The sequence below is a fragment of the Struthio camelus genome, chromosome 10 (genome assembly GCF_040807025.1).
Source record: "Struthio camelus isolate bStrCam1 chromosome 10, bStrCam1.hap1, whole genome shotgun sequence".
Lineage (NCBI taxonomy): Eukaryota > Metazoa > Chordata > Aves > Struthioniformes > Struthionidae > Struthio > Struthio camelus.
In genome coordinates this window covers 12,104,689-12,130,644 of record NC_090951.1, presented here as the reverse complement: position 1 = coordinate 12,130,644, position 25,956 = coordinate 12,104,689, and the positions used below count along the sequence as shown (strand labels likewise).

At 38.3% G+C, this 25,956-nt stretch overlaps 1 protein-coding gene across 1 annotated transcript in view; it reads right to left on the bottom strand.

The window, feature by feature from the left end:
* PEPD (peptidase D) overlaps positions 1 to 25,956 on the bottom strand; it is a 143,727-nt gene that overhangs the window by 101,363 nt on the left and 16,408 nt on the right. Inside the window, exons 4-8 of the mRNA XM_068955612.1 lie at positions 19,525 to 19,588; positions 16,821 to 16,868; positions 14,929 to 14,990; positions 8,306 to 8,350; positions 1,206 to 1,281 (exon numbers count right to left, since the gene is read on the bottom strand). Of these exons, the coding sequence (XP_068811713.1) occupies positions 1,206 to 1,281; positions 8,306 to 8,350; positions 14,929 to 14,990; positions 16,821 to 16,868; positions 19,525 to 19,588 (295 nt within the window). The remainder of the gene's footprint in view (positions 1 to 1,205; positions 1,282 to 8,305; positions 8,351 to 14,928; positions 14,991 to 16,820; positions 16,869 to 19,524; positions 19,589 to 25,956) is intronic.

Below are 25,956 nucleotides of genomic sequence, written 5' to 3'. Positions count from 1 at the left end.
CATATCTAATTGCCACAGGTATATCCTAATGAAGTGCAGCTCATCAAAATAGGCATGCTTAATTCTGAAAGCTCCGGTGAACTTGGCAGTAAGTCCTTTTGTTTTACTTTTATGAAACACCACCAAAACAAAACTGAACTGTAACGTACACCAAAGGAAGATTCTCTTTTCTCTTTTGAAATCTGAATAAACAGAAAATTACTGGAGTTATCGCTAGGTTACATTTCATAAGCCTAAATTTTGTTCTCAGATTTGCTGAGAACGTGCACTGGTTTATTTCTTTGCCTGATTATGGATTATGAATTTCAGGCAGTTTCTGTATAGAAGGAATCATTTCAGATGGGATGAGCTTGTTCAAGGATGATGAAGGACGAAGGGGAATGAATGCAAGTGCTTTGATTATTCATAGACTTTGTAATTTTACAACATTCCCTTTAAAATGTTCTTCACAGACAGCCCAGGCATTTGAGGAACACGGGCAGACAACAGTTGGGTCCGTGACCTCATCAGCTACTTTAATTAAGCTCTCACTGGTCACCAGTCACAACTCATGGCACCTCTGCACCATGACAGGGAGTACAGCACTGACACCCAACCTTCACTTTGTGATCCAACCCCATAGAGCGGTTTCGCTCGACTGGTACAGTGCCGGGTGCGACCTGAGCAGCCATCACAAGACACTGGATTTATCATTGCCATACAGCCATGTCATCACAATGGCGTGGTGAAGCACTGTGCTGCCTCAGCATACCAATCTGTGGAGCAATCAAAAGTATCCCCAGACTATCCTCCATGGTGCAGGGAAATGTTCTCTCTGTTTATGAAGGACCTGAACTGAGTAAACTGTAAATCGTTTCAGATATGTGCCCACTGATAGTGGCCAGGAAAATCTTGATCTCTTCTTTCTCCATCTCTGTACAGGTCTCTCTTTGGGCAGATAGATTGCAAGCAAGTCACCTTTTGCTGAGGCTCCCCAGCTTTCGCGCACAGCCACACTTCAATTCTCACATATCACAAACGCGTCATTGAGTTCAAGGACAATGCAAGGTGTATTACAGGGCCATAATAGGAGGCATATTATCCTCTTATTTCTATCCAGCCTTTCCATTATTTTATTACTAAGCAATTCAGGGTTGCTGGGAACATTTTTTGAGTACTACTGTTGCACTAAGAGCAAAAATTATTAACAGTAAAGGATCCATTACCTCTTTATGAGCTTCACTGGAGATTTTATTGGTGTAGCGCAGAACTTCCAACTCCATGTCTGTCTTAATCACACGACTCAAAGAAAAGTAGAACAGAAATCAGGTTAGGTTGCAATTTGGCACACGAAGAATAAAGAATAAAAAAACCTTGAAATAATATGCATAATCTATGGTAAAATTAGGTATACCTCAAGAGTGTACACCCCAAGAGTGAAGAGCTATTACAGTACTCATGACAGCAATGCTTTATTGGCATTGATTCACCATTAGCAAAACAGTCTTACAAAGGAAAGTCACAGGTATTTCAAACACCAGCCTGCATTACTTTAATACTAATAAACAAGTGGTCCAATCAACATTTTCTCAACCCATTCTGCAATACGTTAGGAATAAAAGTAATGAACTTTTATATTTGTCATGGCTCAGACTTTACTTTAAATGGAACATTTTTACAAGCATACTTGATTTACTTTTTAAACACAACTTGAAGCTAGTTTACATAATGGAATTCCCAGAGCTCTAGAATTTCTAATCAGCACTATCCCAACTCCCACCTATTTGCAATACCTCAAAAGCAGGGAGGGGAACCCAAATGCTATTTCTGCTTGGCAGAAAAAAAAAAAAAAAACACATGAAATTCAGAATATACTGAGCAGTAATTAAGGCCACAATATCCATTCTCTTTCATATGCTTCCAGGAAAAAAAAACCAAAAAACAAAAACCTTTTTCATGCCCTATGAGATACTGAATTTGTGGTTATTTATGAGCCTTGATACTCTGTTCTGAACTCATCTCAAAAATGCACCATTATTCTCTTATCTACTTACTCTTTCTATTGCTTATTTCAAACAAAAGCAGTTATTTATAGTGTGACATTAACAGTGAAGTAGAGATAGTTTCATAAACTTCTACTGAAGATCATCTACTCTTTCTATTTCTACATATACTGAAGATTTCATGGTTTCTTAACAATTCACTCACCCATCTGAAAGGCAGCCAAGGAAGGACCTATTTATTGTTTACAAAGAGCAAAACTACATCCTTTTAATTGTGTGGAAATATTTAAACTGTATTTTCCCATTCCACTCCAGACCTAGCAGCAGTTACAAACGATCATAACTGTTAGATTTTGAAACTGTCACCAAGACATTGCTTTTTTATTGTAACATGCTCCTATTCATACTGCTGTAGAAGACTATTTACTATATTTCTGCTCTTGCAGTTTGAATGAATCCAGAAAAAGGTCTCTCAGCCATCAGTGCCTCCGATGTGTGATAACAGCATTCTTCCACAGAAAGTGATTGCGCTGCTATGCGGCATAGTCACTTCTATTCAAACACAACTTTTTTGGCGAAAGAAAGACATCTTTGTTAAAATGCTGATATCAATCAACATGCTTTTACAAACTGAAGCACACTAGAGGGGAATGGGTTAGACATGCTTAGTAAATTGGGATATGACACAAAATTATGCAAGTTGAGAATGAGAACTACTAGGTTCTAAAATGCATGCAAAGGTGAAAAAATTACACTGGAATGGTATAATCTGTTCACCATGGATGAGGAAACAAACTTCTGCTTCTGCTTTTTAGCTAAGACATAAACAGTAGCTCAAATATATTCATGTTAGACTGAGGGAGAAACAGCTTATAGATCTCTTTTTTATCGTGTTCTTCGGAAGACTGCTTGTGCTAGCAGGATAATTTAATACTTGTTTGATGTGCCTTTATATTACTTTCAATATACAGTATATATTCCTGATCTGCAAATGTCTGAAAAATACATTCTTTCATAATTCAGATATCTAATCTCTTTATTAGGATCTGCAAGTAAAACTGCTCAACTGCAAGTACAAGTAGTATTAGAATCTGTTTTACTTGACATAAGGTCATAAGGCTTCAGGGTCAAGGTATTTATTTTAGATCTTAACTTCTCTGGTGCCTTTTTGCATATAGGAATTCATGTTCAGTCTCAGAATTATATTTTTCTATGGAATTCATCACCTTCATCTACAGAAGGTCAAGTACCGAAATATTTTACAGAAAATATTTAGTCACTCTGAGACCAACAAAAAGGCACCACCCAACCATTAGGAGAGAAGAGAGGGAGGATATACAATCATGCAGAAACAGGATCAAATTTATCCTCAAACAGACCCCCAAAAGAGAGGGTCACTGGGGTCCTAGGCTGTCTGCAATGGTACTGTTGGAGTTTCCACCAGCGTATGGGGTAGCCACAGGACATGTATTTCAGCACCTTCTCACTGTTCGTGAGGAAGCAAAAAGCAATACTCTTCCAAACCAGGCAGAAAGTGCGGCTAGTCCAGAATTGTGGTTAGCCTTGCAGGGCAACCCAGCAGGTGAGGAGAGGTCCTCAGTTTTCATGACTTTCTTCCCCCGCTTTCAATATAATGGTAGGAAAAAAGCACTACATTTGTGTACCTAGGTGAACTTCAATGTTCTATTAAAAACAGCTCTTGGGCCAGTTATACACTCTGAATATATTCATTAATATTTAAATAGAAACAAATCATTTACAGGCTACAGCTAATAGAACTGTAAAAATATACAGAGTCAGCAGGTATTGCAAGTCTCAGATTAATAGCCAAACCACTCAATGCAATCAAGTTAAAGTAGAAGCACAAGTCTATTATTGTCAGGATTAACGTATGACTATTTTTTTTTATTTTAGTAGTGCAGAAAGATTTCTTTTCCCTCACTTTCCTCTCCTACATACACTTTGTGCTTTTATTTACACTTGCCATAAGAGCAGGTCGTCTTTTCGTGCAACTCAGCCATCTGACAGAAGAGAGAAGCTTAAAGCAGGAACAAGTATCATTTCAGTCATGCACGACCTACTTTCCATTAATCAAGTGGTCAAAAGCAAATAGAATTCCAGGCAATTACAAGCGTGGCACTAGCGTAACTCCACCACACGTTCCTAAGTCAGTGCTTTCTCCAAAGAGACACAAACGTTTGCTTCTCCAAGTGCGTTCACCATTCCTGATAATACTGACAAAAATATTTAGTTTTCAGTTACCAGCTCAGTGCTTATCAATCTTCTTGTTTTGCTTTTTTTAGTAAGTGCCTGCAACTTTAAAGGCTGCTTTCTGTGATAAACATGGAAAATCATTAGGAATGTCCACTCCCCCTTGTCCTTTTGGAAACATTACTAGTTTGCAGATCACCTAGTAAATAAAGGGGAGATACTGCCCAAGTAACAGACACTGCAGTCCTGACTTGTCTTCACCTTTCACCTCTGCTGTTACCTTTCCACAATTCATTTATAGAAGTTTCTCTCTCTACCACAGCTGATATACTTCTGCTCTTCTGTAAGCTTTAGCAGTTCTGCTAACTGAAGTAGTATTGCAGCTAGTAACATAGAAAAGCCTATGAGCAAAGCAGAAGCATTACTGTGAACTCCTGCAAGACAGTTGTACAAACACTGAGCAACATTGCAGTTCCTTTTGAAAGAGTTGAAAAAGATGTTAGAGTTTACAACACAAATTTTAAAAAGCCCTGAAAACACAAAAGTTTACACTAAGCTTTAGGATGTTAACGTACTTCCCTGAAGAAACAGTTATAGCTGTTCAAAGCGATGCAAAATACAGAATATATGAAATTTTCTGCATGTAACTACCAAATTTCCCCCCTCCCTCCTTTTTTTTTTTTTAGGTTGCAGGAAAATACAGCATATACAAGCAGAAAACCATCCATAAACTGCTAAACAGCTATCTTCTAACATCACTACCACTATGGTAGACAGACATTGGTACACTAGAGTAAAAATAGTCCATTTTGCTAAGTGATGCAGTAGGAAAATTTCATTTTGATTACTAGGGAGATAAATTGGATAAATTTGGCATTTGTCTTTCATTGGATGCTGTTTTCTTCTCAAAACATTGACATTAATTCTTACGGTAGATGTTCAGAGTTGAATTTAAAAGAGAGCCCTGAAATTTAAAAGCATTTGAATGTGTTTGAAGTCATATTTACTCATTAGAAAAGAAAGAAAAAAAGGAAAAAAGTTAAAACAGCCTTCTTCAAACCGCTAACATTCAAATTCAGTGTAAGGTCAGAATCTTTTATGTTTTATCCTTAATGTTCATAATAAGTCAGAAAACGTTGAGATTTTGAAAAAGCATAGAGAAAGCACAGGAGGCAAGAGATCGTTAATTAATCACAAGCTCTTTGCCCCTGGCAGTGAACCATTTTCTCTGCATTTTAGAAGACAATAGCAAATTACTGGAGGTGCCTTCTGTAGGCTGTAGTTCTTTCTGGCTGTTTCAGAACGCTCATCCATTTCACCTTCTGCTGGCAGGTTTGACAGAATAGAACAGATCGGAGGTTTTCCTGACAAGTATCATGTAAAACATAATAGTTTAGGGCTTGCTGAATTTGAAAAAATATGCATCAGTGCAAGCATACAATTCAAATGAAACAACTCTCTGCCCCAGAATATATCAAATAACCCAAAATATTCACCTTCCTAAAAGAAAAATATTCTTAATTCTGAAATAGTTATTGCTTTCCAAAAAAGTTGCTTCGGCAATAACTTTAGATTCCAAGGAAATTTATAATTTAGGAAGTTTTAATACACATACCGTGTCATTCACATATTGATTTCACCAGACACTTCAATCCTGAAGATGATCTTTAAAATACCTCTAATTTAGGATGAAAACCAAACTTGATAAAATCGCTTAAATCACTCTGGAATGCAAATCTGAACTTTGGCTTCACTTAGGATATCATTTTCTTTAAAGCCAGAAGCAGAGAGAACACATACCAAGTACTCTCCCTGCTTAAGAATGAGGAGAAGGCAGATCAGAATTCTGGACTAGCGTTTAGAAACCATACAAGAAATCCTCCCTGTACCACAACAAACTGCTCCAAGTGCTATATCTTCTGCTTCCTCACTCCTCCATCTGCCTTAGCACAACCTCAGAGCACAGAGCTTGGCTTCATACCTCTCCATCCCTGAGCTGCCAGGGAAGATTTAACCCCTCATCTACCACAGAGGGGAAAAAAAGCCGATCAGGCAACACCATGGTAAGAATATCAGTACCATAACAAAAGCTAACTTGGGAAGGAGCACATAGCCCTAACCTAAAAAGCCCTGCAGCTGGAGCTGTCGTCTCTCTCCCTGTCGTGCGGTTTATCTGTAGACCAAAGCTCAGATGGCAGGCAAGGCCTTCCTCAGGCCCCCTTCCTTTCTCTGCTGCCCTTGTCTTTCTCTGCTAACAGGAACACAAATAGGTTGGCAAATGAGGAGCATAAAAACAGCAACCACAGGCTCTCTTCTCTGCTCCTCAAAAGGCTCATCAGGGCACTTGGAGAATCACGCTCTGATTGCTGGGCACATGGTCATGGAGCGTCCAAGGCTGAAAGTTCCCGATGTCTACAAACAAACAAGCAAACCAACCCACCCACACCAAACCAGACCAACCAACCAACCAGCTAAAAACCAGCAGCTGCCTCAGCAGGAAAACTAGACTTTATGAAGAACCCTTAACATGACCTACACCCTTTCTATGTAACATGGCACCAGGGATCTCAGAAGACATGCAAATATTTTTAGGTCTTTCCCACTGACATTGAGTAATGACAGTAGTTTGATTACTTAAACACTTTTATATTTGCAAAAGAAAATAGGGTTTGCTAAGCTTCTTTTTCATAAAATTTTTCTAAATGTGTTTAAGTTGTGCATCTGAAAAGCACATTCCCACACTCCAGCTTCATAGCTCCTGTGCCCTGCCTACATTTGTCAAGACTCTGCATCTCAAAGAATCTCTGCATCTCAACTCTTAAATTCAGAAATCAAGTCTATAAGGTAACTTCTCTGTTTCAGAAAGGGGATGAGCAGGATAGATGGGGTCCAAATTCTAGAAGTCTGAAATAGTTGAGATTTAAAAATTTGCAGCCCATACAATTTTGTGTTAGAGAAGACTTGCATCCCTTTGTGCTCATCAGCAGGATTTGCTGCTGCTCCTGCACATCTACAGGTCCATCTGCGATTCAGTGATGTAAAAACATTATCAAAACTCTCCCTGCTTCCCACTTTCCTGTTAAAACCTTTTTGCACCATATCAAGCAATGAAAAGGGACTGTAGCAACAGAAATTTGACCTATTACAAATTCTGCGTATTCTGAAATAGCATTGATGTTCAAAAAACAAGTTGTTGATTTCAAGCAGGCAATTAGATGTAGATTAAGGGAGCAGAAGATTATTATTAGCCCATTTGCTATGAAACAAACATTAAAATGAATAGTAAGTAGCAGCATGCAATACAATAAGCTACAATAGCAGTACTCAGACTGTACGCGTTCCTGTTTACCTTTTAGGATTCTGACCTTATCTGTCTTAACTAAGGATTTGTTTCCCCATTTCCAGATTAATACACTCAAAAAGCTTAGTTAAAAATTTAACTCATTAACAAAAATACACTATGTTGTCTCTTCAGCTAATATCCTAAATAAAAAACTAGAAAGCCCTAGTTATTAAGCAATCCTGAGGACAAAGTCAACAATACTGATCAGAAGAAAGTCGGTGAGATGCAATAGCTTTGTATGCTCCTAACACAGTCACTCCCTTTAATTTTGGCTATGCTAGATAGGCCGCAGCAGAATTCCCCTAGAATTATAAAGTATAGTTATATGAATAATAATTCAGCAAAATGAATGCTGTTAAAATAAATCCTAGGAAGGTAATAACACCTTATTAAATATTACCTATTCAGATATAGTTTTAATACTATCTTTGTTTTTCATTGTTAGAATATGAATTATGCTCAGTTATTTTCCTGTTCATCCAAATTCACATATGGATGTGATTGTTAACTCCAAAGGCTTTCTATAAAATGTGTATCCAGAAATGATGCTTATTTCTTAAAAAACGTTACTTGATTTCTTCTCTTCTCAATGCTGTTACTTTAACAGTGTTTTTACTTTTGTACATTATTTCCACCCCTAACATGAAATCAACTAAAATTGAAAACTTACACAGTAAACTAGGAGGCTTCTGCTGAGGGAATGGTAAGCCATGGTATAGAATAAAACATTTCCAACGGTACTCAAAGAGAAAGATTTGATACTACTCACCATTCTGCAATTTCAGGATGAAGGATTTTGTTGTTCACATTAAATCTAACAAACAAAAGATACAAACATTAAAAAACACCTACACACACAACCATAGAGAGTGCATATTTACTTTCTATTTTTTTTTTAAAAATGCATCTTCTCTGAAATTGCAAAAACTTGCAAAGTCAAATATGATATCAGAATTCCTTAACAACACTATAGATCCCAGTGCAAAGAATGCACATACTTATTTTCACTGCGCAAGTATTCCGTTTTGAAATGCATGAGACTAAACCATATACTTTTAAGATCATAGAGAAAACAGGGTAACAGCATGTGGAAGAAATTCGTAGAGGCCTTCTTTTGGCAAAGGCAAAATGTAAGTTATCAATTCACTGCTCTGTGGCAGGTGGGCCAGACTGACCTCGAGGTCTCTTCCAACCTCTACGATTGCTCTACGATTTTAACTTTACACCTCAAACACACTTCAGTGAAATTAAACACAGTGAACTGCCAATTTTGTCCCTCGTTTTAAGCATTCAGATTTTTGTGTATGCACAGAAATGGCACGTGATAAACAAGCTTGCTTAGAGGAGAACAGTGAAAAGAAAAACAACCTCTCCTTGCCTCCTCTGTAGATCACAAAAGACAAAGCAAAAGCTTCCATCTCATCTTGGCCATCCGAACATAACTGTTCTTCTGTTTATTTCCTACATCAGCAATTCATGGCTTCTTGGAACTATGCTGAGGCTCTCTAAACAGTAACACTAGAGTGGCCAATGGAGTAAGATGCTGAGCAATTAAGTGGAACACAAACGGATTTTCAAGTGTTGTTCAAGGTTTTGTTTTTGCTCACAGTTTAAATGCGTAAGGAGTATGCTGCATCAAAGATATTTTTCTCTGACTCAGGACTGTTGGCTCGTCAATTAGAGCATTTAAGAAAATTAAAATGCCCCAAGGCTCCCAACAGATCTTCAGAGGAGTGCTGGAAGGCCACAATTCCTTTTCTCATATTTTTGAAGGAAAATTTAAATCTGTTCCGGGTTACTCACCATTCTTTACACCTCAGAAGGGAGCAACAAAAGCACAAATCCAATTAAAAAATTATTTGGAAGTCACTTCTAATCATACTACAGTCTTATTGCATCCTTGGAGAGCAGATCAAAAACCTATGTTTCTTTTTTTTCAAGAGCTACAAATAACAAATTTGGTTACTTGGAAACAAAAAAGTCTTGTAACACCAGAGATAAAAGCACTTTTCCCAATTTGAATATCATCGTCGCAAAAACTATTATTTAAGTAGTTCAACACAGAACTAATTCTCGAATGGAAGAGCCACTTAAATAAAGCATATGCTGAGGAAAACTGATGAATGATATAATAAAAATCAATCTATGATAACTCAAAAAAACCCAAAAGACTGAACTATTTGGCTGCAGAGCATTCTGCTTAGCAACACCTGAGGAAACCAAGATGCAGAGCAGGTGAATCTGCAAACACCCCAGCCGATACTAGGACTTTCAATAATTGTCCTCAGTACGTCAGACAAAAAACAGATCAGTGAAGGCAAGAGTAAGGATATACTGCAGCAACGCAGAGAGCTCTGTCACCAGCTGTATGTAAATAAGACAAGTATAAGCAATTATGGTTATTATGCAAGTGAAGGAAAAAAGAAAAGATAGGGCAGGGAAGGGCAGATACAGAAGAAGGCTGACACAGACTCTGAAGGCTGACACACTTCTCTTCTTTCAAGAATCTGACATGTTCACTTTAAGTACAGATGGAGGAATCCAAAAACAAATCAAACAAGCTGAATAGTAAAACTATGAACCTCACGACAAACAGAAGATTATGTCTCATCTGGGTATCAAAAAAAAAAAAAAAAAGAAAAGAAAAGAATGTACACAGGTTTGGGTCTGTAAGTAGCCATGTTAGAGAAGAGCGTTTCAGCCAAGAGATACACTGTCTCTGGTACTGTCCCTGGATTGTGCCTCTCCTGACCCTAAAGGCTTCCTCTTGTATTGTCTTCATGCTGCCAGAAAGGAAAATTTTACTTACTGGCCAGGAGCACCTAACATGTGGCAGCTGCTTAAAACTCTAGTTGCTGTCAGTTGGGAAAGCCAATTAAACCCAAAGAAAGGATTAAAACAGGAGGGGGTGCAGGGGTGGGCCAGGAGGTCACAAGCAGAACCGCAGTTTTATCTCTCATCTGAAAGACAGACTTTCTGACATAATGTCAAGTATAAAACAAAATCTTAGACCTTAGAGACAGAGTGTCAATTCAGTTTCAGGTGAGAATCTCATACACCGTACACAGCTTTTTCTAAGGAGCCCACAATTAAGGACTGAACTGTCTCAGCTCTGCTTCGCTTGCGATAGCTACGGGTCCTGTGCAAGCAGCTGCACGGCTGCCCCATTTATGACTGCTCGAATTCTAGAACTAATGACTCAAATTATGTTTCCCTTTAATTAGCAATAAGGCAGCTAAACAAACCACATTCTGAAAGTTACTGGTTAAATGATAAGCTCAAGGGGAAGAGCACGCCATCACTAACAGAAATATGCAAACACTGTGTTATTTACATAATTTTTGCACAATGTGCTACATAAAAAAAACCCACCTATCCCTCCAGCAAGTTTAGATTTCGCTAGACCATAAATAACTTACTCTAAAAAATACATGGACCGTCTTAATGCTAAGAGGATCATGTAGAGCAATCCAATTCTACGTTTTACTGCAATTTGCAAACTGACAGCACTGAAAAGATGAGATGTGTGTCTTGAGGAAAAAAACACATTGACATTTTGCTACAGTTACAATCTGTAACATGTGTTAATGCTCCCATTTAATCAACGCAAAACTAAGAAATATTACAGTGAACGGCACGTTGAAATCGATTTCATACTCAGATGTCCTTTACCATGCAAGCCAATTTCATTAGAATTCTTTTTTTTTTTTTTTAAAGGCAAGAAGTCTACATCTCTCCTGTACAAGTAGACTGTATAATGAGACCCTTTTTTTCCTGTGTGCATAATATGCTTTGGTATATATGATGATAAAATCTAAAACTTATATTCATACATGATATTAGAACTTTCTACTCATCTTCAATACAGAACAGCTTTCCTCTAATGATTGACGGCACTAGGCCTTAGCCTAGCAGCCAGCTCATCTTCACTGTCGTTCCCAGCAGGGGTAGGTCTGCAGCAAAGGACTTCACTGGAAAACATTAAACTTTAAGTACAATTGCTTACTCTCTATCATTTACATCAATCAATTCTGTCAGTGAAATTAAAAAGTATGTTGAGCAAAGCTTTGTGCAGCAGTAAGCAGCACATTGTGCTTTATCCACACAGCTTGAAGATTCAAAATCTACTTTCTACAAGGGTTAGTCACATTGCCTCAAAGCATTTTTACAAGTGTTATGTAACAGCCATGTGACTAGATTTAAAAAAAGTTGCTTGCTCTCCTGTCTGGCAAATGGGTCTATAAATTACAAAAAATGGAACTAGTCTTTCTTGGCAGATAGAAATATGTATTTCCAGGAAACAATGCATTTGAACTACTTTAGAAATCTGTCTCCTATACAGAATACATCTAAAGTAAGTGAGAGCAAGTCATTTCTGCAGGATTTGTAACAGTCATAAATAAAGCCGACTTCAGGGAATTAACAGGAACAACAGTAGTAAACAGTCCAGGTCACCACTGTCCCACACTACTCCGTCCACTGAATCGTGGTACTATACATTGATGAGCAGGATGTTTTTCAAAATAAAGTAATTCTAATTTTTTTTTTTAATAGATTGCAGCAGCAGCATACAAACTTTTATTCCACTCTTAAACATGCAGCATATTTTTTGAAAGGGACAAGAAATGACCATATACTAACGGACCCTATGATATGATATGTTATTATGGGCTCTATTACCAGCAGATTCATAAAATCAAGCTTGCTCATTGCTGGCAAGACAAAAATAACCTCGGGGTGACCTTTAGGGTGAGGACAGAAATAACCCATGACCGCAGCAAAAGCAAAATGACTACTTATTACAGCAGAAAAATTAATCAAATAGTTTAGATAATTATGTTCCGGGAAAAGTTCAAAAGGTTGAAAAAGTAAGGCAGGGAAGCAACATCATTAGGGCAAGAAAAAGGCAGCTTCAGACAGGAGCAGATGAACAGCCTGCAAAGAGAGAGCAAGATCCAGCTGTTTCAGGAAATGATACATTATTTCTATTATTATCCATAGCAAAAAAGGCACAGGGACACAGCCAGTTTAGGAGAATAAAGACAAATGGGACTAAGAAAAACACAAAGGGGCCTCTGCAAATAAATACATCTCAACCAGGTAGCTGCAAAACGGAAGGAAACAAGAACGCAGGAATAAAATACAACTTCATAGCTAGCCTACTGAGTCTGGCCAGACAAAGGCTCGCAGGAGAGAACAAGCAACGTGAACTCAACGGCAGGCACAAGGGAAGTGAGGCCTGAAAGGGCACACTGCTTGGTGCAGACTCTCCAGGTGCTAGTTATCTTGGAAGAAATCAAAACATTCAAAATCGAAACATTTTAATAAAGGAAGCATTTAATAGAGGAGAGCTGGAGAAACAGAAAAGCCGAAATACTGAAACTGGTTTGGGTCTGTGTCGAGAAACAAAATAAAACTGTTGATTTATGTATGGTTAGAAAGATCTAAGGAGAGTAGATTTTCGAAGGAAGCTCACCCCCCTTCCTGCACTTCCTCAATTAGCAGTGTTCAATCTCCGTGCTGCCTACTGCGGGCATGGGAACCGAGCAGCTCCTAACACCAGACCTGACAGCCCCCACGAAGACGGAAGGAGGAGTCTGGGAAATTAAGGAACAAGGGCAGTGACAAGTGGTTTCAGGCATTACATCTGCCAAGAGAGGTGAGATGGAGGGGATCCGCCAGCATATTCAATAACAAAATGGAGGAGTATCCTTCCACGCTGCAAGCAGGGAAGGAGAGGGGAAGACACTAACCAGATTTGTCAAAAGCCCAAAATGAACAACTCTGTGCCTAGGGGTGGAGAGAGATACACATATCCCAGCTCTCCAAACAGAAAGAGAATTATCTGTTGAACAGCCAGCAGATTCCCCCAAAAGACTGGAGAAGTGCTCCTATCAGAACAATCTGAGCATGTTTATCACAAACAGGGAAGCCAGTGATAAAACATCATAACCCCTTGAAGCGTTTCAGGACACACACCATTACAAGTGCAAGTCAAGTGCCAGATGAAGCGGCTTCCTACCCAAACGTTGACTTGTAACAAAACGTGTTACTAATTAAACTCCAACGTTTCAGTGAAACTCTGGAAGCGAAAGAACTTTTTGTTATTTCAAGCAAACCTTTGTACATCATTGCCAGAAGGAATTACTGGCAGAGGTAATAACTGTTTATGCTTCATGTGGAGGTGTTACAGATAAAACTGAAGGCATCACTCCACCTAGAACATAGAGAGTCCACCTCTGCCTGGAGAACAGAAGATAACTGAGTATCGGTTGGGTGAAAGCCACAGAATGCCAGATTGCTGTAACAGCAGAAAGGACACCAAATATTCCTTAAAAAAAGGCTTCCTCTTATTCCGAAATAATATCTTTTTAACTCACCAGGCAGCAAAACATGCCTAAGCGTCTGCCACTGTGGCTTTCTAGTGTCCACATCTCTGATAGAGTCATTAAGTTTCCAGTTAAGTTGTGGAGGGGAGAACAGAGTAATTATGGAAACAGACTCCAGATTTCATTTCACATGACACAGAGAAAAGCCCATCTCAGGAGAAAGCAGGCTAAATGACTGCACCAAGGAGTGCCCAGAATAGTAGCTAATTGTGTGTGTCACCATCACCACAGGATTAACGTGATCTTCTGTGGGCAGAGGTGGATGGAGGAAAAAACAGCAGGCTGGCTGCAAGACAAGGATCAGAAAAAGGCCACCCACTCAACATCAGATCTAATTTTAGGATATCACAACATAATAGACAGCTGTATTTCATTCAAAATTGAAGCCATCATCCTCACATCTCAGAACAGGTCTATGTTTTTTGTTTTTTTTTATTAACTGCTTTTTCAAAATACTTCATGTAGGAGGAGATTTCCACCCCACTAGTAGCCAAACTTCATAAAAAGACAATATTAAGTGATAGTGAAAGGTCGCATCTATGCAGAAGGTGATCTTCTATTTTACACCTGTTATGCTACATCTTTTCAGAAAAATGCTCACACCAGAATCCTTAATAAATACCTTAATACTGTGCAAGTTAGTAAAAGAAAGGAACTACTCTTAAAAAATTCATTTTTCTGAAATCTAGAAATCAAATATTCCATCCCCAGAAGTGGAAAGGGGGGCATGGGTTTGTTTGCTTTTTGAGATACTTAAAGTAAACATAGAGAAAGAGAAACATTAGACGATCTTAGCAGTGGATCTGCTAAGAGATTTCCAAAAAATCCTGCCATTTTCCAAATCATTACAAGCATGCCAAATTTTTTTTCAAAAGACATACCAATACATTTGATCTGGCATTCAACATCCCGTCATTAGCAAAAATACCATTTAACGTGAAATATAAAATGAATTCAACACAACTGTACAACAATGAATGTATAAAAGCACCTTGTCACTTACTGGCTGATTCCCTCAAATGAAGCTTCTTTGGAGACACTTCCACTATCAGTATTAACACCGCGCTGAGAGGGAAAAGATTAAAAGGACCATCATTCTGAGCTAAACACAAGTATTTAAAATTTAAATCACGGGGAGAACCCAATTACAATACATCTTCAGAAAAACTGATTACGAGTTTATTTGAAACCACTATAAAAATATAGACCGTTTGCTCAACTGGAGACCAATATAAGCAATTACTTGTTTTAAAGGAGAGCAGCACAGAATTCAGGCTAGGATGCACTGCTTAGAAGGCTGGCAGGCTTGGATTTCAAAATCCTAGGAGCTAGGAGAGCAATATAACAATAAAAGGCAAGAGAATAACAAACATTCAAGATTTTTTCTAAAGTCATCTCAGTGAAAAAGAATTCATTTCTTACTTCCTTAGCAGTGCTCACTATGTAAATTCGCATGCTGCTCCCCTACAGCTTGCCATTCATGCAAGCAGCGTAAACAAGAGGAATTTGACTGCTACATAGAGGGTGAACACTTCTGACATGCATGTGGGAAACTCTGCAGAGCAGCATTCTGCTTCTGTATCTGGACTGAGGCCACAGGAGGAGAGGACCACGTGCCCATCCAGCCAAAGGAACAAGAAATGTTCTTCCCTTCTCCGCTCTAGGCTTTACTGTGGTGGCAGGAGGAATGTGAAAGCATCAGAGCTCCATCCTCTCAGCCAAGAATTACCCGAAAAATCCTGATTACAATGGGAGGCTCAGGGAATAAAAATTAATCAACAACTTGATGTCCAGAAACTCACAGTAAGGAATGCAGGGTGCACAAATATTCTCTTTCTCGCTCGCTTCTCTGAAATAACATGATAGAAAGCAACAGGCTCATCTTTATATATATATATAAAAACATCTATTTGTTATACATATATATATACACATATATACATATATATATATATATATATATATGATGACCCTGTTGCTTTCTATATATTTTATATATATATATTTATTAGTGGAAGAAAGAATGAAAATTATTTATGACTTCTTGGTCTTAATGTATAAAGAGATCAGATCTCACTCTATTTAAATGCCTAAGGAGGAATTTTTTGTAAGACTTCTGTCTAACAACTATCATGGGAAAATAAGAAATCCAGGAGCTGCCGCTGCATTTGCTGTAAGGGAGAGCTCAGAGTCAGCAACTCATTTCTTATAGATATATGTTTATATATGTATATGCATGTATATATATATGTATTTTTTTTTTTGAAGCCAACAAATCAGACACTCTTAACAGTGAGAGAGAAGTTTACAAAACATCTGTCAGGGAAAAAAGCTGGGGGAGAGGTGACAGGGAAGAAGGAACTTGCAGGCTTTACCTCCACTTATTCATACTACTTTCAGAGAAATATGCAAGCAGCATTCAAAATACTTGGCAGGCATTTGATCACACCCTCCTCCCAGAAGTTGTTCTTACCAGCCCACTCTATGCAGAAAAAGCATTCCCTGAATCCTTACGGGATTCCCACAGAAAGGCCCAAATATGCACATGGCATGGCCAGAGTAACAGAAGAGAAAAATGGAGTTTGGAGTCATTGTACGTAGGCTGGAAGATAGCAAAGCCAACATTAAACAGGCTTGTCATGTTTTACCCAAACCGCACATATAAAGGCACAGACAATATAAAATGGAAGGCCAGAGGTCAGAAATCACATGATCATGAAGGATACGGACTAGACTATACACAAATTTGCATGCACAAATCTGCCTCAAATTTGTCAGAACTGAACTACTTGTTGGAGAATACAGGGAGGGAAAGACAGGGCAAAGAAATACTTAATAAACTGACCCTCTTATTGAGGAAAATTGATAGTTGTTCTTCAGAATAATATCACTCACCAAAGTAAGAAGGGTAGAAGGTTTCTTTGAAGCCAAGACACTGGATATCTAAAAAGAAGTTTCAGATTGCCATTATTTAACTTTTTTTCTCCTCAAAATCACATTGATGTCAGCTTCCCCATTTCTTTATGTAAAATTTGCTCTAGACAAAATAAATGAGATGGAAAGGGAAAAATTCTCTTCTGATGTCTTTCAGATATTGTAATGGTACATGACACTTGCAACAAGAGTCACTATATCACAAAATATTTAGACAGAAATACAGTGCTTACACTGATGGTGTCCTTCAAAGACATAAATATCAACTGTATCTTTATCTTAAGCGTGCTGTCATCGTTTGGAAGAAAAAGGAAATAGGAGTCAAATGCTGTAACGTGACATAGAAATAAAGAACAGGGAACTCGGCATCTGTAATGCATTACTGCACACAAAACATATATGCATTAATATTATTATGTTACAATGTTCTGCATATGTAGCAATGAATATTTACTGTTATTCTCACTAGGTCATCTTTTACTAACTAGAACTTTTATCAGTCTCCTTCAGTATCCTTCAATCATTTATAAACTCAGACTAGAAAGTATCTTTCAATGCATCTTTCACTTCCACAAGCTGTGATTGAAGGCTTTGAGTTCTCAACTTGTGTTATCTTTTTGCCACCACTACAAAGCCAGGAACCCAGACAGAAACACCAAAACAGAACAAAATCCCCCACAACATTGTTCTATAGCAATAACGCTTCCTATCAGAAGATAGCTCAATTGCATTGACTTAGCAGTTTTCCCCTCAATGCTCCCTACCAAATAGTCAGCAGAATAAGAAATGCTTTTGGATCTTCAAAAAGATTGCTATTAGAAGCTTTCAGTTTGTTCCAAAGGGTAGCCAGCATTTCTGAACAGCCTGATTTCCTGACAGGTTAAAGAGCAAATGAGAAATGTGCAATATTCATCAGATGACTCACTTGGCCCGTTCTTTTGGGGACAGAAAGTTTAAATGCTCATCTCACCACAAACAGTTAAGATTTGAATTATTATACAGCAGTCTTACTAAATAAAAGCAGAGACCATTTGTAGCCTCTACCACGGTGCTGCTGTTTAAAAATCAATATGCACTCACTATAAGTTACAACTGTTTGGTCTTAATGGATTCTTGGTTTTCTGCTCATAGAATATTATTGGTATTTTTAAATGCTTTGTCTTGCACTGAACTATGCATTCCTTGAGGCAACAAACAGATTACATAAATACACACAGCACAGTTCTACCAACTCTAAACTAACTTAGTTGAATGCTAGTAATGGTACCAAAAAAAAAGCATACAATAGCAAGGTATGAACATATCAATCCTATGTGGATCCCTGGGGTTTATTTGGTGATATTTCTTAGTTTTCAGGAAATAGCATAATTACACACATACGCGGATTGGTTATTTGTTGGCATAAAACCATCCTGTAAATCACATCCCTAGTGTCCTGATGCTGGAGAACCATTGTGCTGCCAGCCCAGGCAAAAGTTACAGGCAGAGGCTTTGAAAGACAAACAGCTGCAAACTTCAATAGCCTCTAACTTCAACCCTCGTACTCCAGGCAGAAAATAGTCTTTACGTTGGGGCAATTTACTGTCCACATAGAGAGGCCTTTCTTCCCATTAATGAGGTCTTTAAGTTGTAAGCAAAAAAGGGATAGAAGCGCGATAAAGGTATTTGTCAATGGAAAGCAATCCAAAACAACAATAAATGTAATTTTTTAAATGAAACATGCATTTTCCACTTGGAATTTTCACCCTCTGACAGCTAAGCGCTAAAGTGCCTGTATTCTACATGCTGCCAACTCGCACACATCAAAAGGTAACCTCTTCACAGCTTCCTCCACCTCCAATTACTGCAACACGAGATCAAACTTCACTTTATAGCTGGACTCATTATGAAAATGATATGAAACATCTTCACAGCTGATTACAGTGAAATTTTGGGTCTAGTGAGTCAGGGTTAGCGTTCTGCAGGGACAGAAATATCAAAAACTTCCTTTTCAAGCTGCTCTCCATGAAAATCACCCACAGAGCCTGGCAGGAACACTGCCCTTACCCTGCTGAGCCTTCCTACTGAAAAAAAGATAACTGGCCAGGTGCATAAGTATATAAACATCTGCTCAAAAACAAAATGAGAAACCTAGCTAAGCAAGTCACACTTGCATTTAAAAATGTGAATTTGCTTATTCAAATATTACGGTGATTCAAAATAAGAGCAAGGCAGGCAGCCTTACCTTGTAGCTGTTTGGAGGTATAAAATAAATACGGGCTCCCAATCAGAGCTAGGATGTGCACACTCCCTGCCTGCAATTTCCTCAAATCACCACGGCATTGTAAAAATGTATTTAGCAATGTGTTCCTGCTTGCTGATATTCTCGTAAATTCTCAGGATGAAGATAAGGACTGAAAGAACTCATGAAGCACAGAACACGCTTGCGAGAAGGTCTCTGGAATAAGACCTCAGTGTTCAGCTCAAAATGCCAGCACTTTTTTTTCTTTTCTTTTTTTTAAAATTAGGAGCGTTTTATAAGAATAAAGTATGTTTTCCAGTATTCAGAAAAACAAAGAGGAAATCCCACGCAGTCAGGAAACATCCAGTAAGTAGATGAGCAAAATCACAGCCACATATTAATTTTGTATTCATAGAAAAATATTCAGAGACACAGATTACTCACCTCGGTTACATAGTGGACTTCATCCACAGCATATTTCTTCTTGAAGTATTCAGGGGAATGAATCCTTTGGAAAGCAACAGAAAGAAACATTTGGTTTTAGCTTTGTTGTAATATTTAACAGTTTAAGGCCACAGACAATGAAAAAATGCCCTCTACTATCACAGTAATAGAATCAGATACGTGGAATGTTTTAATAATCTTACTCTTGATTCCATTTCTTTATTTAGTAGATTACACAGAAAGTTATCACAGTTAGAAGATCACTGTGCTTTAATCTGGGCCATGCTTCATACTTAGATTTCATTATATCCTCCTAAATGAAAGTTTTCTTCTTTCCCTTTCCACAAAATGATTCTGTTAAAGAACCTAGCCATGCCATTTGTGTACAAGTTTTCACTTCACCATATGGAAGATGTGGAAATAGTAAAAGACCAGTTTGTCCTGTGTTAAGTCCAGAGAAGGAGCAAAACATTCATTTCCTGCTCTGCAGCCCCTTGCGGCGGGAGGCACTCCCCTGATATAACCCTCCGACGTGAGCGGGAGCCAGACTGCTGGGACGCGTTCCTGGCAGCCTCCACTCCTCTGGACACCAAAGCGTCACTCCTGTAACGTAACAGGTTGTGCAATTTCACACATCCAACACGAAACCACTTCTGCCTCCTTCTCTCCCAACTCCTAACCAGAGACTCCTGCTATACAACAAGAACGCCGGAATTTGGGTCGCATGAAAGATCTGCTTCCAGCCGACTATTCATGAGAATTTATTCTCCAGTTCCAATCTCTAGCCTCCCAAATATATGCAACATAGTCAGTGCAATTCAGAAAATGTAATCTCAAAAGAAAAATAACACTTAGCCCACACCCTTCCCAGATGAAAGGAAACAGGAAAAAAAGTGGCCAAAAGAGCTGCATTTGGGAGTACTGTGCGCGTTTCACTTCACCTGCAAGGTACGACTCCATACTTCCCGCGAGTTATCTATCAGTCAATACCGTGGCAACAACACACATTCACCTGAGCAGAGGGCACCCCACATCCCTATAACCATCCAGAGAAAGCAGGAGAGGAGAGGTGCGCACAAGAGAGAAACGTCAACTATTTAAACAGAACAGACAACAACGGCACAAGGTCAGAGGGGCCACGATAAGCTAGGCTGGAGCCTGAAGAACATTTCTAACCCTTTTGGTGCAAATCAGCAGAAGCGGGCGGACAAAAAGCCCAAGATTTTTAAGAGGTGCTCAAGAACAAAGCTATGGGGCAAAGCTGCCAGCAATGCCAGGCAGCCACAGCTCTGACTCAAGTCATTTCTTCAAGTCTTGTGCACCAAGTCTTCTTCATTTTACTTTCCTTTATGCTAACAGTACTGGGCAGAGACACAAAAGACAGCATGAAAATTTTTATATTGTGCTCACGAAGAAAGCAGTCTGCAAAGGAGTAAACCACAGAACTGAAAGAAAAAGAGTATCTATTTGTGAAATTACTACTGAAAAGTAACACCAAAATATTTCATAACGTGTTCCTTTTGCGATGCTCCTCCTGCATACTCTTCCCATCACTGCTGGAGATTTCAAATGAAGTTTTATTTATCTTCTCTCCCTGGCTCTCTAATTCTACATATAATAAAAGTCACACATTTTATAGTTCCCTTACCTTTGACTTCTGTGTACTCCGTTTCCACTATAGGCATCTCTTTTTCTCTCATTCACCCCTCAAATATTCAAGTACTTTGATATTCCAGAAACATCAAGAACAAATTTACCATGTTCCATTTTTGTTCCTCTTCACAGTTTCACTCAATTCATCTGGTTTCTGAAAGATCTCAACTGTAAAAACCACCTAATTTATGGCCAATGATGATTTATGGAAATAGATGCTCTTTAGGGCAATATACCCAAAGCACTGTCCACAACCAGCTACATTGGTTGAATCCGAGAACTGTTTCCTGTAAAGTGTAAATATTTCTTAAAAGTATGCCCATAAATGTACTGGATTTTATTCACTTCATTTAAAACAATTTACGTAAGAGTAGGTCTCATTTTCCAACATGCCAGTAAGAAAACTTCTCTTTTTTCACAAAACGTTTTTAAATTTCTTTTTTTGGTTTGTTGCCTTCTACAATTGTGTGGTCTACAGCAAACTGCTGCTAATTTACTTCTTCGGTTGCGGCTGCTCTGGAGTCGCTATTGATTGCATTCCAGCTGCAACCCCCCCGCACCTCCTCTCATCTACGTCCTCACTCTTTCACAGAGCAAAAGTAGCTCGTCAGTCTTGCCAGGCTGAGGATTTTTTTCTGTACTTTGAGAGAAAGAAACCAGCACCTTCCCACAATACTTGATTCTCTCTCTCATTGAGCCAGGTCATCCTTTAGATGCTTTGGCTCCATCGCACGCAATGATGCAATATCTAGCTTCCCAAGCAAATGCCTCCTTGCTGCTCTTGCTCCTCCTCCTGCAAAGATCTACCCTACTGCAAAACCACACAGGGGGAAGGAAAAAGCACACACAGAAGTCTGCATGAAAGCAGAAAGATTCTGCGCTGTCCAATATGAACAGAAGGCAAAATACAAAAGCTCAGGCAGAAAGCAGAGGAAAGGTCCCCAACAGGACTTTTCCATATTCTCTCCAAACAATTTCTTCAATTTTTTCTCCACTTCACCTTGCGTGTTATTTTCTATCCCATCACTGTCACACCCTGCATCTCTTTCCATTCATTCCAGATTCAGAAAACTTCCCCCCCACACCTTCTTCCTATCTAGAGCTCAAGCTGCACAGCAGCATGCTCTGGTTGGAGGAAATTCACCCCTGGGTGACCACAGCAATGCGTGCCAGCTGTTACCCACACCTCCGCTCCCAGTTTGGTGGGAATCATGAAAGGTTCTTGTGCATTGACATAGTTGTTACGGGAAAAAAGAATGAGTTCTTTAGCAGAAACAGGGTTCAGCATTCATTTTTATCCAATTTAAATGTAAAACAAGCTAAAGCCTAGCACTGACCATCACTGTCACAGGGAACAATACCTTCCACAGGATGCTCACTGACATCATGAAAATCACAAGTTATATTCAATTATGGTAATTTCAAGCACATTTAATACTTTACAGAGATGAGGAGTACTTTTCTCTGCAAATGACTACAAATGAATCTCAGGCAGGTAGAATAAGTTAATTGGTTACAATTTTAACTCTGTCTTTTGTAATGCTGGTATGGGCTGCCAGTTTCAAAATTCTGATTAATCACTGCAGAGACTATAACCAAAAAAAAACCAACAGCAAGTCATAAATTAATTAGAAGGATTACCCAAGTGGAAGATATGATCCCAAGTATTATTGAATCATGTCTCTCCTTACCTACCCAAAAAATTAATATTCTTAACAGATTTGAACAGCAGCAATAGCCTACTATTATAAGCTTTTCAAAAAAATTTTTTGTGCAAAAGTTTTTACATTCCCAGGCAATATAAATTAGATAAATCCTACAGAGAATAGTGTACCCCAACCCTCAAAAGGCTCAGTCTCCTTTCCACATAGTTTTATAGCTCAGCTTTACAAATACTAGTATTGTTTGATCTCATAATGGAAATAAGCAACTTCGAACTCCTGGAACCGCAGCAAACATATCATGTGCTACTGTGCTCTGTGACCCAAGTGGCTAGCCAAAAATTTGGAATCTCATAGTTTATGCTAGTCAGAAAGGAAAAATAAGAGTCCAATGCTTATATTTATTTATCAGAATACAGTCCCTCTTTTTGCCACCAAAGGAGCCACGACACAAGAGAGACTTTCTGGTTCACCACCCAGCACTCATCACACTTTCCCACCCAGTGAAAAAGCCTGTGTCATTTTGGGTCAGATACCAAAGCTGCTTACAGCCTGCCGATGTTTCCTTCATACTCTTCCTTTTTCCACCTTCTTCTGCCTGATCCAGTTCACTTACTTGGTTTCTTACTCTCAAGCTTTTCTTAGCAATTGAGAAAGGCTAAAGGTGGCTTAAAGATGCAAAGCTACATTTTAAGAGAATATTCAAAGGTTCAGCTAAATTCACAGGGGTATGCATCATCATACCGAGAAACCAAGAGGCTGAACAAAAGCACAGCCTAATTACTGCAGCGCAGATTTTGTTGCCAGCTTTGACAGACCACAGTATTACAGCTGGACCCCATTTCAACTCAATCCTTCACACAGTCATGAAATACCTACTCCTCTGCTTATCCATCAGTTAGTTAAACAGCTCTGAAAGCTGATCTATAAACACACCACAATGTATTTTTTAAGCTTTTACATAGTTGGACAAAGTTCAACCCGCACATTCTTAGTAATATTTTACTAACCACACTGCATTTCAATCTTTAAACCCAACAAAAACTTGGTTGCATTGTCTAAAACCATTTTAACACTGTTGTGAATTCTTGTGCAATGTAATAAACAACAGCAGCAAATCTTAAGAGATTTGCACAAATTTGACATTACTGTAAGAATCCCATTAAGCAACATCTCTTTTATATTCTAAAAGACTCCGGAGCAAGAGCCTAGAAACACAAACATGATAAAACAGTGTTTTCATTTTCAGAACTGCATGCAGAAGAGAGATACAAATGAGATAGAACTAAATGGCAAATGTTGAAGAAAAATTGTGAACAGAATTTGTAACAGCTGAGAGCTATTCCTGAAAGAAAGGCACCTAAAGCCAGCTGCTAATACATTTGTAACCTAATTACTGATACACATAGGTATACATTTTCAGGTGCATCTAAACATTTTTCCAAACAATCTTCAATATATAACAACTTATTCCTACTGGATGATTTGTATTTACATTCCTTAATGCTTCTAGGATAGACCTGTAGTTTTTAGTTCTTATAGTGGGTCAAATTTAGAGTGAAATTCAGCTTTTATTTCAGTAGTCAAATTTTGCTTTTCCTCAGTATTTCAGTTGGAGTTCTGAAATCCTAGTATTATTTATCTTATTGCATTGCCTAGGATGAAAAAAGGTTCCCATTGGAAAAAATAACGTTAATGATATTTTCACTACAAAAGTTGAACATTTCTAGTTGGAATCAATTTCAAAACATTTTCTATGAAAACAGACACCTATTTTATAAAGAATGGAAAAGTTTCAAGTTTCCCTTTCATTTTGAATTCTATTTTTTAAAAGGGCAGAGACAAAAAAAAAAATCGAATAGTAGTTTATTTTTCCAGGTTTTTAATGCTAATTACAGAAAAGTCATTTAAAAGCCACTTTGTCAGCCAAGTACACCAGGCCACCCTATAACAAAAAGTCAGCCATAAAAGCAGCCCAGCAGCAGGCTGAAATAAAGAAACCTTAAACAAAATGCTACAGACAGGGATGCAAAGGAATATTTATTTGTAGTTATCCACCTCCTTCTGACTAAAAACATTAGACTCATTCACTCCACGTTTACAGCCTAGCACTTCTCGTCAGTCTCCAAATATTGTTTTTTGTCTTCTTTTGTAATATGTGGCTGCAAACATAAATTTACAGCATAAACAACAACTGGGAAGCTGAGTATATCTGAATATCCTAGGCAGGTACAGCAAGCAGGGCAGGGACACACACAAAGAGTCAGTTCATTTCACTCTATGCAGTCTAAATATTTAGACCAACAATGGGCTGAGGAAATGTGGATCACGTAATACCCGAGACTGCAACATCAGTCAAAAATGTCTGCAAGTGCAGGCAAAGCACATACTCATAAAAACTACCTGTGAGCATTAACAATTTCATCTAACTATGATGCATACTTGGGCTGGAGTTAACAACATGTTTTTGTATGGCTATCTTCGCCCAGAATGCTTATTTAGCTGCTAAAGAATTACTGACACATACCTATATACATACCCACTCTCCAGCATGCTTGTACATATTATAGCATTTTTATTTCTACATTAGGAAAAAAACAAACTGTTCAACATTTCTGAGGCATAGAAAGTAAAGGTATATGAAAACTGATATCAAAAAGTAGCTTTACATCCCCATAACTTATAACAACATGTAACATTAAGGTTTGAATAGTTTTATAGAATTCCTTAGTCTTCATACCTGGCCTTGTTTGTGTTTTCAAGCCGTTCTCAAAGAATGGCGCTTTACTATACTGTTATATCACAAGATAAAGCAAGAGGCATATACTAATGCAGGCTTGAACGCCAGATAATAATTCTTCCACAAAAGGAAGACATTATATTAATACCACCCCACGTAGACGATAAAGTAGTATTCCAGGCTGTCTGATCACTTGCTACCAATGAACAAGTAGTAAGGCCAAATAATGAGAACCAGCTGCAATTTCCAATCACTGACATCCGTCTTCAGCCAAAACCACCACTGGCATTCATTTTATTTACTTTTAAAAAGGACCAGTAGCACCATCTAAATGAAAGTCAGCAACCATTTTGCAAATCTATTAATATGTCAGGGAGG